Source organism: Taudactylus pleione, unplaced genomic scaffold (genome assembly GCF_031769625.1).
Source record: "Taudactylus pleione unplaced genomic scaffold, aTauple2 ptg000689l, whole genome shotgun sequence".
NCBI lineage: Eukaryota > Metazoa > Chordata > Amphibia > Anura > Myobatrachidae > Taudactylus > Taudactylus pleione.
Window position 1 is genome coordinate 685,028 of NW_028285091.1, and position 13,665 is coordinate 698,692.

The 13,665-nt window shown below is 61.4% G+C and overlaps 1 protein-coding gene across 1 annotated transcript in view; it reads left to right on the forward strand.

Annotated features, from left to right (window-relative positions):
* Positions 1-343: 343 nt before the first annotated feature.
* Positions 344-13,665, forward strand: part of LOC148477790 (uncharacterized) — a 100,571-nt gene continuing 87,249 nt past the window's right edge. Inside the window, exon 1 of the mRNA XM_088456147.1 lies at positions 344-488. Within this exon, the coding sequence (XP_088312273.1) occupies positions 396-488 (93 nt within the window). The 5' untranslated portion in view covers positions 344-395. The remainder of the gene's footprint in view (positions 489-13,665) is intronic.

Below are 13,665 nucleotides of genomic sequence, written 5' to 3' on the forward strand. Positions count from 1 at the left end.
CTTTCTCCAAGGCTTAGTACATCTCCCCCCAAATCTGCAAAAAGTTTTAATGTGTCCGAATGATGATGGGCTTTTGGATATGTACTGTACCAGTTGTGTGTGTGTAACAATAAGATATTTCAGACTGCTTCAATACTATAACCAGCTTCAGCAAGCTTCATCAACTTGCAAACACTTTTGCTGTTGTTGCTACAGCAGAAGCGTCTGCCCTGTTTACATTGTCTTCATTTCAGGAGCCATTTTGTGTGTCTTTTTTGTAGTTGCTAACTCGCTGTGCAATCGATGTTGGTCTTCAAGAAAATGGCCGACACATTTAGAAAACCTGTATAAAGTCATTCCCTCTAGTATTTGCAATCGCGATCGGCAAAGCTATAGGAGTATGAACTACGTTTCCCATGATCTTTAAAGCAATGGGAAGTGACATCCTGATCTGTAACCGACTCTTTCCTTCTAGGTTTCCAATCCTGACGCACTGCTGGCAGAGGAGGGTGAGCTGTAATAATTGCTCTGCAGTCAGTGTACAAGGGAAGACTGTGATGGGAGCCCAGATAAAGGACTGACTATTACATGGGAGTAGTGGGGACAGTGCTGGGAGACCAGGCAGAGGGGACTCAGGTGAGAGGGCAGGGAAGGAGTAATGGGGACAGTGCTGGAAGACCAGACAGAGGGGAGTCTGATGACAGTGCAGGGAAGGAGTAGTGGGGACAGCGCTGGGAGACCAGGCAGAGGGGAGTCAGGTGAGAGGGCAGGGAAGGAGTAGTGGGGACAGTGCTGGGAAACCAGGCAGAGGGGAGCCAGGAGAGAGTGCAGGGAAGGAGTAGTGGGGACAGTGCTGGGAAACCAGGCAGAGGGGAGCCAGGAGAGAGTGCAGGGAAGGAGTAGTGGGGACAGTGCTGGGAGACCAGGCAGAGGGGAGCCAGGTGAGAGTGCAGGGAAGGAGTAGTGGGAACAGTGCTGGGAGAGCAGGCAGAGGGGAGTCAGGTGAGAGTGCAGGGAAGGAGTAGTGGGGACAGTGCTGGAAGACCAGGCAGAGGGGAGTCAGGTGAGAGTGCAGGGAAGGAGTAGTGGGGACAGTGCTGGGAGACCAGGCAGAGGGGAGCCAGGAGAGAGTGCAGGGAAGGAGTAGTGGGGACAGTGCTGGGAGACCAGGCAGAGGGGACTCAGGTGAGAGTGCAGGGAAGGAGTAGTGGGGACAGTGCTGGGAGACCAGGCAGAGGGGAGCCAGGAGAGAGTGCAGGGAAGGAGTAGTGGGGACAGTGCTGGGAGACCAGGCAGAGGGGAGCCAGGAGAGGGTGCAGGGAAGGAGTAGTGGGGACAGTGCTGGGAGACCAGGCAGTGGGGAGTCAGGTGAGAGGGCAGGGAAGGAGTAGTGGGGACAGTGCTGGAAGACCAGGCAGAGGGGAGTCAGATGACAGTGCAGGGAAGGAGTAGTGGGGACAGTGCTGGAAGACCAGGCAGAGGGGAGCCAGGAGAGAGTGCAGGGAAGGAGTAGTGGGGACAGTGCTGGGAGACCAGGCAGAGGGGAGCCAGGAGAGAGTGCAGGGAAGGAGTAGTGGGGACAATGCTGGGAGACCAGGCAGAGGGGAGCCAGGAGAGAGTGCAGGGAAGGAGTAGTGGGGACAGTGCTGGGAGACCAGGCAGAGGGGAGCCAGGAGAGAGTGCAGGGAATGAGTAGTGGGGACAGTGCTGGAGACCAGGCAGAGGGGAGTCAGGTGAGAGTGCAGGGAAGGAGTAGTGGGGACAGTGCTGGGAAACCAGGCAGAGGGGAGCCAGGAGAGAGTGCAGGGAAGGAGTAGTGGGGACAGTGCTGGGAAACCAGGCAGAGGGGACTCAGGTGAGAGTGCAGGGAAGGAGTAGTGGGGACAGTGCTGGGAGACCAGGCAGAGGGGAGCCAGGTGAGAGTGCAGGGAAGGAGTAGTGGGGACAGTGCTGGGAGACCAGGCAGAGGGGAGCCAGGTGAGAGTGCAGGGAAGGAGTAGTGGGAACAGTGCTGGGAGAGCAGGCAGAGGGGAGCCAGGTGAGAGTGCAGGGAAGGAGTAGAGGGAACAGTGCTGGGAGAGCAGGCAGAGGGGAGTCAGGTGAGAGTGCAGGGAAGGAGTAGTGGGGACAGTGCTGGAAGACCAGGCAGAGGGGAGTCAGGTGAGAGTGCAGGGAAGGAGTAGTGGGGACAGTGCTGGGAGACCAGGCAGAGGGGAGCCAGGAGAGAGTGCAGGGAAGGAGTAGTGGGGACAGTGCTGGGAGACCAGGCAGAGGGGACTCAGGTGAGAGTGCAGGGAAGGAGTAGTGGGGACAATGCTGGGAGACCAGGCAGAGGGGAGCCAGGAGAGAGTGCAGGGAAGGAGTAGTGGGGACAGTGCTGGGAGACCAGGCAGTGGGGAGCCAGGAGAGGGTGCAGGGAAGGAGTAGTGGGGACAGTGCTGGGAGACCAGGCAGAGGGGAGTCAGGTGAGAGGGCAGGGAAGGAGTAGTGGGGACAGTGCTGGAAGACCAGGCAGAGGGGAGTCAGATGACAGTGCAGGGAAGGAGTAGTGGGGACAGCGCTGGGAGACCAGGCAGAGGGGAGTCAGGAGAGAGGGCAGGGAAGGAGTAGTGGGGACAGTGCTGGGAGACCAGGCAGAGGGGAGCCAGGAGAGAGTGCAGGGAAGGAGTAGTGGGGACAGTGCTGGGAGACCAGGCAGAGGGGAGCCAGGAGAGAGTGCAGGGAAGGAGTAGTGGGGACAGTGCTGGGAGACCAGGCAGAGGGGAGCCAGGAGAGAGTGCAGGGAAGGAGTAGTGGGGACAGTGCTGGAAGACCAGACAGAGGGGAGTCAGGTGAGAGGGCAGGGAAGGAGTAGTGGGGACAGTGCTGGAAGACCAGACAGAGGGGAGTCAGGTGAGAGGGCAGGGAAGGAGTAGTGGGGACAGTGCTGGGAAACCAGGCAGAGGGGAGCCAGGAGAGAGTGCAGGGAAGGAGTAGTGGGGACAGTGCTGGGAGACCAGGCAGAGGGGAGCCAGGAGAGAGTGCAGGGAAGGAGTAGTGGGGACAGTGCTGGGAGACCAGGCAGAGGGGAGTCAGGTGAGAGTGCAGGGAAGGAGTAGTGGGGACAGTGCTGGAGACCAGGCAGAGGGGACTCAGGTGAGAGTGCAGGGAAGGAGTAGTGGGGACAGTGCTGGGAGACCAGGCAGAGGGGAGCCAGGAGAGAGTGCAGGGAAGGAGTAGTGGGGACAGTGCTGGGAGACCAGGCAGAGGGGACTCAGGTGAGAGTGCAGGGAAGGAGTAGTGGGGACAGTGCTGGGAGACCAGGCAGATGGGACTCAGGTGAGAGTGCAGGGAAGGAGTAGTGGGGACAGTGCTGGGAGACCAGGCAGAGGGGAGCCAGGAGAGGGTGCAGGGAAGGAGTAGTGGGGACAGTGCTGGAAGACCAGACAGAGGGGAGTCAGATGACAGTGCAGGGAAGGAGTAGTGGGGACAGTGCTGGAAGACCAGGCAGAGGGGAGTCAGGTGAGAGGGCAGGGAAGGAGTAGTGGGGACAGCGCTGGGAGACCAGGCAGAGGAGAGTCAGGTGAGAGGGCAGGGAAGGAGTAGTGGGGACAGCGCTGGGAGAGCAGGCAGAGGGGAGTCAGGTGACAGTGCAGGGAAGGAGTAGTGGGGACAGCGCTGGGAGAGCAGGCAGAGGGGAGTCAGGTGAGAGTGCAGGGAAGCAGTAGTGGGGACAGCACTGGGAGAGCAGGCAGAGGGGAGTCAGGTGAGAGTGCAGGGAAGGAGTAGTGGGGACAGTGCTGGGAGACCAGGCAGAGGGGAGTCAGGTGAGAGTGCAGGGAAGGAGTAGTGGGATAGTGCTGGGAGACCAGGCAGAGTGGAGTCAGGTGAGAGTGCAGGGAAGGAGTAGGTGGACAGTGCTGGGAGACCAGGCAGATGGGAGTCAGGTGAGAGTGCAGGGAAGGAGTAGTGGGGACAGTGCTGGGAGACCAGGCAGATGGGAGTCAGGTGAGAGTGCAGGGAAGGAGTAGGTGGACAGTGCTGGGAGACCAGGCAGATGGGAGTCAGGTGAGAGAGCAGGGAAGGAGTAGTGGGACAGTGCTGGGAAACCAGGCAGAGGGGAGTCAGGAGAGAGTGCAGAGAAGGAGTAGTGGGGACAGTGCTGGGAAACCAGGCAGAGGGGAGCCAGGAGAGAGTGCAGGGAAGGAGTAGTGGGGACAGTGCTGGGAGACCAGGCAGAGGGGACTCAGGTGAGAGTGCAGGGAAGGAGTAGTGGGGACAGTGCTGGGAGACCAGGCAGAGGGGAGCCAGGTGAGAGTGCAAGGAAGGAGTAGTGGGGACAGTGCTGGGAGACCAGGCAGAGGGGAGTCAGGTGACAGTGCAGGGAAGGAGTAGTGGAGACAGTGCTAGGGGGAGCAGGCAGAGGGGAGCCAGGAGAGGGTGCAGGTAAGTAGTGGGGACAGTGCTGGGAGACCAGGCAGAGGGGACTCAGGTGAGAGGGCAGGGAAGGAGTAGTGGGGACAGTGCTGGAAGACCAGACAGAGGGGAGTCAGGTGAGAGGGCAGGGAAGGAGTAGTGGGGACAGCGCTGGGAGACCAGGCAGAGGGGAGTCAGGTGAGAGGGCATGGAAGGAGTAGTGGGGACAGCGTTGGGAGACCAGGCAGAGGGGAGCCAGGAGAGAGTGCAGGGAAGGAGTAGTGGGGACAGCGCTGGAAGACCAGACAGAGTCGAGTCAGGTGAGAGGGCAGGGAAGGAGTAGTGGGGACAGTGCTGGGAGAGCAGGCAGAGGGGAGTCAGGTGAGAGTGCAGGGAAGGAGTAGTGGGGACAGTGCTGGAAGACCAGGCAGAGGGGAGTCAGGTGAGAGTGCAGGGAAGGAGTAGTGGGGACAGTGCTGGGAGACCAGGCAGAGGGGAGCCAGGAGAGAGTGCAGGGAAGGAGTAGTGGGGACAGTGCTGGGAGACCAGGCAGAGGGGACTCAGGTGAGAGTGCAGGGAAGGAGTAGTGGGGACAATGCTGGGAGACCAGGCAGAGGGGAGCCAGGAGAGAGTGCAGGGAAGTAGTGGGGACAGTGCTGGGAGACCAGGCAGTGGGGAGCCAGGAGAGGGTGCAGGGAAGGAGTAGTGGGGACAGTGCTGGGAGACCAGGCAGAGGGGAGTCAGGTGAGAGGGCAGGGAAGGAGTAGTGGGGACAGTGCTGGAAGACCAGGCAGAGGGGAGTCAGATGACAGTGCAGGGAAGGAGTAGTGGGGACAGCGCTGGGAGACCAGGCAGAGGGGAGTCAGGAGAGAGGGCAGGGAAGGAGTAGTGGGGACAGTGCTGGGAGACCAGGCAGAGGGGAGCCAGGTGAGAGTGCAGGGAAGGAGTAGTGGGGACAGTGCTGGGAGACCAGGCAGAGGGGAGCCAGGAGAGAGTGCAGGGAAGGAGTAGTGGGGACAGTGCTGGGAGACCAGGCAGAGGGGAGCCAGGAGAGAGTGCAGGGAAGGAGTAGTGGGGACAGTGCTGGAAGACCAGACAGAGGGGAGTCAGGTGAGAGAGCAGGGAAGGAGTAGTGGGGACAGTGCTGGAAGACCAGACAGAGGGGAGTCAGGTGAGAGGGCAGGGAAGGAGTAGTGGGGACAGTGCTGGGAAACCAGGCAGAGGGGAGCCAGGAGAGAGTGCAGGGAAGGAGTAGTGGGGACAGTGCTGGGAGACCAGGCAGAGGGGAGCCAGGAGAGAGTGCAGGGAAGGAGTAGTTGGGACAGTGCTGGGAGACCAGGCAGAGGGGAGTCAGGTGAGAGTGCAGGGAAGGAGTAGTGGGGACAGTGCTGGAGACCAGGCAGAGGGGACTCAGGTGAGAGTGCAGGGAAGGAGTAGTGGGGACAGTGCTGGGAGACCAGGCAGAGGGGAGCCAGGAGAGAGTGCAGGGAAGGAGTAGTGGGGACAGTGCTGGGAGACCAGGCAGAGGGGACTCAGGTGAGAGTGCAGGGAAGGAGTAGTGGGGACAGTGCTGGGAGACCAGGCAGAGGAGAGTCAGGTGAGAGTGCAGGGAAGGAGTAGTGGGGACAGCGCTGGGAGAGCAGGCAAAGGGGAGTCAGGTGACAGTGCAGGGAAGGAGTAGTGGGGACAGTACTGGGAGACCAGGCAGAGGGGAGTCAGGTGAGAGTGCAGGGAAGGAGTAGTGGGATAGTGCTGGGAGACCAGGCAGAGGGGAGTCAGGTGAGAGTGCAGGGAAGGAGTAGTGGGAACAGTGCTGGGAGACCAGGCAGAGGGGAGTCAGGTGAGAGAGCAGGGAAGGAGTAGTGGGGACAGTGCTGGGAGACCAGGCAGAGGGGAGTCAGGTGAGAATGCAGGGAAGGAGTAGGTGGACAGTGCTGGGAGACCAGGCAGATGGGAGTCAGTGAGAGTGCAGGGAAGGAGTAGTGGGGACAGTGCTGGGAGACAAGGCAGAGGGGAGTCAGGTGAGAGTGCAGGGAAGGAGTAGTGGGGACAGTGCTGGAAGACCAGGCAGAGGGGAGTCAGGTGAGAGTGCAGGGAAGGAGTAGTGGGGACAGTGCTGGGAGACCAGGCAGAGGGGAGCCAGGAGAGAGTGCAGGGAAGGAGTAGTGGGGACAGTGCTGGGAGACCAGGCAGAGGGGACTCAGGTGAGAGTGCAGGGAAGGAGTAGTGGGGACAATGCTGGGAGACCAGGCAGAGGGGAGCTAGGAGAGAGTGCAGGGAAGGAGTAGTGGGGACAGTGCTGGGAGACCAGGCAGTGGGGAGCCAGGAGAGGGTGCAGGGAAGGAGTAGTGGGGACAGTGCTTGGAGACCAGGCAGAGGGGAGTCAGGTGAGAGGGCAGGGAAGGAGTAGTGGGGACAGTGCTGGAAGACCAGGCAGAGGGGAGTCAGATGACAGTGCAGGGAAGGAGTAGTGGGGACAGTGCTGGGAGACCAGGCAGAGGGGAGCCAGGAGAGAGTGCAGGGAAGGAGTAGTGGGGACAGTGCTGGGAGACCAGGCAGAGGGGACTCAGGTGAGAGTGCAGGGAAGGAGTAGTGGGGACAATGCTGGGAGACCAGGCAGAGGGGAGCCAGGAGAGAGTGCAGGGAAGGAGTAGTGGGGACAGTGCTGGGAGACCAGGCAGAGGGGAGCCAGGAGAGAGTGCAGGGAATGAGTAGTGGGGACAGTGCTGGAGACCAGGCAGAGGGGAGTCAGGTGAGAGTGCAGGGAAGGAGTAGTGGGGACAGTGCTGGGAAACCAGGCAGAGGGGAGCCAGGAGAGAGTGCAGGGAAGGAGTAGTGTGGACAGTGCTGGGAGACCAGGCAGAGGGGACTCAGGTGAGAGTGCAGGGAAGGAGTAGTGGGGACACTGCTGGGAGACCAGGCAGAGGGGAGCCAGGTGAGAGTGCAGGGAAGGAGTAGTGGGGACAGTGCTGGGAGACCAGGCAGAGGGGAGCCAGGTGAGAGTGCAGGGAAGGAGTAGTGGGAACAGTGCTGGGAGAGCAGGCAGAGGGGAGTCAGGTGAGAGTGCAGGGAAGGAGTAGTGGGGACAGTGCTGGAAGACCAGGCAGAGGGGAGTCAGGTGAGAGTGCAGGGAAGGAGTAGTGGGGACAGTGCTGGGAGACCAGGCAGAGGGGAGCCAGGAGAGAGTGCAGGGAAGGAGTAGTGGGGACAGTGCTGGGAGACCAGGCAGAGGGGACTCAGGTGAGAGTGCAGGGAAGGAGTAGTGGGGACAATGCTGGGAGACCAGGCAGAGGGGAGCCAGGAGAGAGTGCAGGGAAGGAGTAGTGGGGACAGTGCTGGGAGACCAGGCAGTGGGGAGCCAGGAGAGGGTGCAGGGAAGGAGTAGTGGGGACAGTGCTGGGAGACCAGGCAGAGGGGAGTCAGGTGAGAGGGCAGGGAAGGAGTAGTGGGGACAGTGCTGGAAGACCAGGCAGAGGGGAGTCAGATGACAGTGCAGGGAAGGAGTAGTGGGGACAGCGCTGGGAGACCAGGCAGAGGGGAGTCAGGAGAGAGGGCAGGGAAGGAGTAGTGGGGACAGTGCTGGGAGACCAGGCAGAGGGGAGCCAGGAGAGAGTGCAGGGAAGGAGTAGTGGGGACAGTGCTGGGAGACCAGGCAGAGGGGAGCCAGGAGAGAGTGCAGGGAAGGAGTAGTGGGGACAGTGCTGGGAGACCAGGCAGAGGGGAGCCAGGAGAGAGTGCAGGGAAGGAGTAGTGGGGACAGTGCTGGAAGACCAGACAGAGGGGAGTCAGGTGAGAGGGCAGGGAAGGAGTAGTGGGGACAGTGCTGGAAGACCAGACAGAGGGGAGTCAGGTGAGAGGGCAGGGAAGGAGTAGTGGGGACAGTGCTGGGAAACCAGGCAGAGGGGAGCCAGGAGAGAGTGCAGGGAAGGAGTAGTGGGGACAGTGCTGGGAGACCAGGCAGAGGGGAGCCAGGAGAGAGTGCAGGGAAGGAGTAGTGGGGACAGTGCTGGGAGACCAGGCAGAGGGGAGTCAGGTGAGAGTGCAGGGAAGGAGTAGTGGGGACAGTGCTGGAGACCAGGCAGAGGGGACTCAGGTGAGAGTGCAGGGAAGGAGTAGTGGGGACAGTGCTGGGAGACCAGGCAGAGGGGAGCCAGGAGAGAGTGCAGGGAAGGAGTAGTGGGGACAGTGCTGGGAGACCAGGCAGAGGGGACTCAGGTGAGAGTGCAGGGAAGGAGTAGTGGGGACAGTGCTGGGAGACCAGGCAGATGGGACTCAGGTGAGAGTGCAGGGAAGGAGTAGTGGGGACAGTGCTGGGAGACCAGGCAGAGGGGAGCCAGGAGAGGGTGCAGGGAAGGAGTAGTGGGGACAGTGCTGGAAGACCAGACAGAGGGGAGTCAGATGACAGTGCAGGGAAGGAGTAGTGGGGACAGTGCTGGAAGACCAGGCAGAGGGGAGTCAGGTGAGAGGGCAGGGAAGGAGTAGTGGGGACAGCGCTGGGAGACCAGTCAGAGGAGAGTCAGGTGAGAGGGCAGGGAAGGAGTAGTGGGGACAGCGCTGGGAGAGCAGGCAGAGGGGAGTCAGGAGAGAGTGCAGGGAATGAGTAGTGGGGACAGTGCTGGAGACCAGGCAGAGGGGAGTCAGGTGAGAGTGCAGGGAAGGAGTAGTGGGGACAGTGCTGGGAAACCAGGCAGAGGGGAGCCAGGAGAGAGTGCAGGGAAGGAGTAGTGTGGACAGTGCTGGGAGACCAGGCAGAGGGGAGTCAGGTGAGAGTGCAGGGAAGCAGTAGTGGGGACAGCACTGGGAGAGCAGGCAGAGGGGAGTCAGGTGAGAGTGCAGGGAAGGAGTAGTGGGGACAGTGCTGGGAGACCAGGCAGAGGGGAGTCAGGTGAGAGTGCAGGGAAGGAGTAGTGGGATAGTGCTGGGAGACCAGGCAGAGTGGAGTCAGGTGAGAGGGCAGGGAAGGAGTAGTGGGGACAGTGCTGGGAAACCAGGCAGAGGGGAGCCAGGAGAGAGTGCAGGGAAGGAGTAGTGGGGACAGTGCTGGGAGACCAGGCAGAGGGGAGCCAGGAGAGAGTGCAGGGAAGGAGTAGTGGGGACAGTGCTGGGAGACCAGGCAGAGGGGAGTCAGGTGAGAGTGCAGGGAAGGAGTAGTGGGGACAGTGCTGGAGACCAGGCAGAGGGGACTCAGGTGAGAGTGCAGGGAAGGAGTAGTGGGGACAGTGCTGGGAGACCAGGCAGAGGGGAGCCAGGAGAGAGTGCAGGGAAGGAGTAGTGGGGACAGTGCTGGGAGACCAGGCAGAGTGGACTCAGGTGAGAGTGCAGGGAAGGAGTAGTGGGGACAGTGCTGGGAGACCAGGCAGAGGAGAGTCAGGTGAGAGTGCAGGGAAGGAGTAGTGGGGACAGCGCTGGGAGAGCAGGCAGAGGGGAGTCAGGTGACAGTGCAGGGAAGGAGTAGTGGGGACAGTACTGGGAGACCAGGCAGAGGGGAGTCAGGTGAGAGTGCAGGGAAGGAGTAGTGGGATAGTGCTGGGAGACCAGGCAGAGGGGAGTCAGGTGAGAGTGCAGGGAAGGAGTAGTGGGAACAGTGCTGGGAGACCAGGCAGAGGGGAGTCAGGTGAGAGAGCAGGGAAGGAGTAGTGGGGACAGTGCTGGGAGACCAGGCAGAGGGGAGTCAGGTGAGAATGCAGGGAAGGAGTAGGTGGACAGTGTTGGGAGACCAGGCAGATGGGAGTCAGTGAGAGTGCAGGGAAGGAGTAGTGGGGACAGTGCTGGGAGACAAGGCAGAGGGGAGTCAGGTGAGAGTGCAGGGAAGGAGTAGTGGGGACTTTGCTGGAAGACCAGGCAGAGGGGAGTCAGGTGAGAGTGCAGGGAAGGAGTAGTGGGGACAGTGCTGGGAGACCAGGCAGAGGGGAGCCAGGAGAGAGTGCAGGGAAGGAGTAGTGGGGACAGTGCTGGGAGACCAGGCAGAGGGGACTCAGGTGAGAGTGCAGGGAATGAGTAGTGGGGACAATGCTGGGAGACCAGGCAGAGGGGAGCTAGGAGAGAGTGCAGGGAAGGAGTAGTGGGGACAGTTCTGGGAGACCAGGCAGAGGAGAGTCAGGTGAGAGGGCAGGGAAGGAGTAGTGGGGACAGTGCTGGAAGACCAGGCAGAGGGGAGTCAGATGACAGTGCAGGGAAGGAGTAGTGGGGACAGTGCTGGGAGACCAGGCAGAGGGGAGCCAGGAGAGAGTGCAGGGAAGGAGTAGTGGGGACAGTGCTGGGAGACCAGGCAGAGGGGACTCAGGTGAGAGTGCAGGGAAGGAGTAGTGGGGACAATGCTGGGAGACCAGGCAGAGGGGAGCCAGGAGAGAGTGCAGGGAAGGAGTAGTGGGGACAGTGCTGGGAGACCAGGCAGAGGGGAGCCAGGAGAGAGTGCAGGGAATGAGTAGTGGGGACAGTGCTGGAGACCAGGCAGAGGGGAGTCAGGTGAGAGTGCAGGGAAGGAGTAGTGGGGACAGTGCTGGGAAACCAGGCAGAGGGGAGCCAGGAGAGAGTGCAGGGAAGGAGTAGTGTGGACAGTGCTGGGAGACCAGGCAGAGGGGACTCAGGTGAGAGTGCAGGGAAGGAGTAGTGGGGACAGTGCTGGGAGACCAGGCAGAGGGGAGCCAGGTGAGAGTGCAGGGAAGGAGTAGTGGGGACAGTGCTGGGAGACCAGGCAGAGGGGAGCCAGGTGAGAGTGCAGGGAAGGAGTAGTGGGAACAGTGCTGGGAGAGCAGGCAGAGGGGAGTCAGGTGAGAGTGCAGGGAAGGAGTAGTGGGGACAGTGCTGGAAGACCAGGCAGAGGGGAGCCAGGTGAGAGTGCAGGGAAGGAGTAGTGGGGACAGTGCTGGGAGACCAGGCAGAGGGGAGCCAGGAGAGAGTGCAGGGAAGGAGTAGTGGGGACAGTGCTGGGAGACCAGGCAGAGGGGACTCAGGTGAGAGTGCAGGGAAGGAGTAGTGGGGACAATGCTGGGAGACCAGGCAGAGGGGAGCCAGGAGAGAGTGCAGGGAAGGAGTAGTGGGGACAGTGCTGGGAGACCAGGCAGTGGGGAGCCAGGAGAGGGTGCAGGGAAGGAGTAGTGGGGACAGTGCTGGGAGACCAGGCAGAGGGGAGTCAGGTGAGAGGGCAGGGAAGGAGTAGTGGGGACAGTGCTGGAAGACCAGGCAGAGGGGAGTCAGATGACAGTGCAGGGAAGGAGTAGTGGGGACAGCGCTGGGAGACCAGGCAGAGGGGAGTCAGGAGAGAGGGCAGGGAAGGAGTAGTGGGGACAGTGCTGGGAGACCAGGCAGAGGGGAGCCAGGAGAGAGTGCAGGGAAGGAGTAGTGGGGACAGTGCTGGGAGACCAGGCAGAGGGGAGCCAGGAGAGAGTGCAGGGAAGGAGTAGCGGGGACAGTGCTGGGAGACCAGGCAGAGGGGAGCCAGGAGAGAGTGCAGGGAAGGAGTAGTGGGGACAGTGCTGGAAGACCAGACAGAGGGGAGTCAGGTGAGAGGGCAGGGAAGGAGTAGTGGGGACAGTGCTGGAAGACCAGACAGAGGGGAGTCAGGTGAGAGGGCAGGGAAGGAGTAGTGGGGACAGTGCTGGGAAACCAGGCAGAGGGGAGCCAGGAGAGAGTGCAGGGAAGGAGTAGTGGGGACAGTGCTGGGAGACCAGGCAGAGGGGAGCCAGGAGAGAGTGCAGGGAAGGAGTAGTGGGGACAGTGCTGGGAGACAAGGCAGTGGGGAGTCAGGTGAGAGTGCAGGGAAGGAGTAGTGGGGACAGTGCTGGAGACCAGGCAGAGGGGACTCAGGTGAGAGTGCAGGGAAGGAGTAGTGGGGACAGTGCTGGGAGACCAGGCAGAGGGGACTCAGGTGAGAGTGCAGGGAAGGAGTAGTGGGGACAGTGCTGGGAGACCAGGCAGAGGGGACTCAGGTGAGAGTGCAGGGAAGGAGTAGTGGGGACAGTGCTGGGAGACCAGGCAGAGGGGACTCAGGTGAGAGTGCAGGGAAGGAGTAGTGGGGACAGTGCTGGGAGACCAGGCAGATGGGACTCAGGTGAGAGTGCAGGGAAGGAGTAGTGGGGACAGTGCTGGGAGACCAGGCAGAGGGGAGCCAGGAGAGGGTGCAGGGAAGGAGTAGTGGGGACAGTGCTGGAAGACCAGACAGAGGGGAGTCAGATGACAGTGCAGGGAAGGAGTAGTGGGGACAGTGCTGGAAGACCAGGCAGAGGGGAGTCAGGTGAGAGGGCAGGGAAGGAGTAGTGGGGACAGCGCTGGGAGACCAGGCAGAGGAGAGTCAGGTGAGAGGGCAGGGAAGGAGTAGTGGGGACAGCGCTGGGAGAGCAGGCAGAGGGGAGTCAGGAGAGAGTGCAGGGAATGAGTAGTGGGGACAGTGCTGGAGACCAGGCAGAGGGGAGTCAGGTGAGAGTGCAGGGAAGGAGTAGGTGGACAGTGCTGGGAGACCAGGCAGATGGGAGTCAGTGAGAGTGCAGGGAAGGAGTAGTGGGGACAGTGCTGGGAGACAAGGCAGAGGGGAGTCAGGTGAGAGTGCAGGGAAGGAGTAGTGGGGACAGTGCTGGAAGACCAGGCAGAGGGGAGTCAGGTGAGAGTGCAGGGAAGGAGTAGTGGGGACAGTGCTGGGAGACCAGGCAGAGGGGAGCCAGGAGAGAGTGCAGGGAAGGAGTAGTGGGGACAGTGCTGGGAGACCAGGCAGAGGGGACTCAGGTGAGAGTGCAGGGAAGGAGTAGTGGGGACAATGCTGGGAGACCAGGCAGAGGGGAGCTAGGAGAGAGTGCAGGGAAGGAGTAGTGGGGACAGTGCTGGGAGACCAGGCAGTGGGGAGCCAGGAGAGGGTGCAGGGAAGGAGTAGTGGGGACAGTGCTTGGAGACCAGGCAGAGGGGAGTCAGGTGAGAGGGCAGGGAAGGAGTAGTGGGGACAGTGCTGGAAGACCAGGCAGAGGGGAGTCAGATGACAGTGCAGGGAAGGAGTAGTGGGGACAGTGCTGGGAGACCAGGCAGAGGGGAGCCAGGAGAGAGTGCAGGGAAGGAGTAGTGGGGACAGTGCTGGGAGACCAGGCAGAGGGGACTCAGGTGAGAGTGCAGGGAAGGAGTAGTGGGGACAATGCTGGGAGACCAGGCAGAGGGGAGCCAGGAGAGAGTGCAGGGAAGGAGTAGTGGGGACAGTGCTGGGAGACCAGGCAGAGGGGAGCCAGGAGAGAGTGCAGGGAATGAGTAGTGGGGACAGTGCTGGAGACCAGGCAGAGGGGAGTCAGGTGAGAGTGCAGGGAAGGAGTAGTG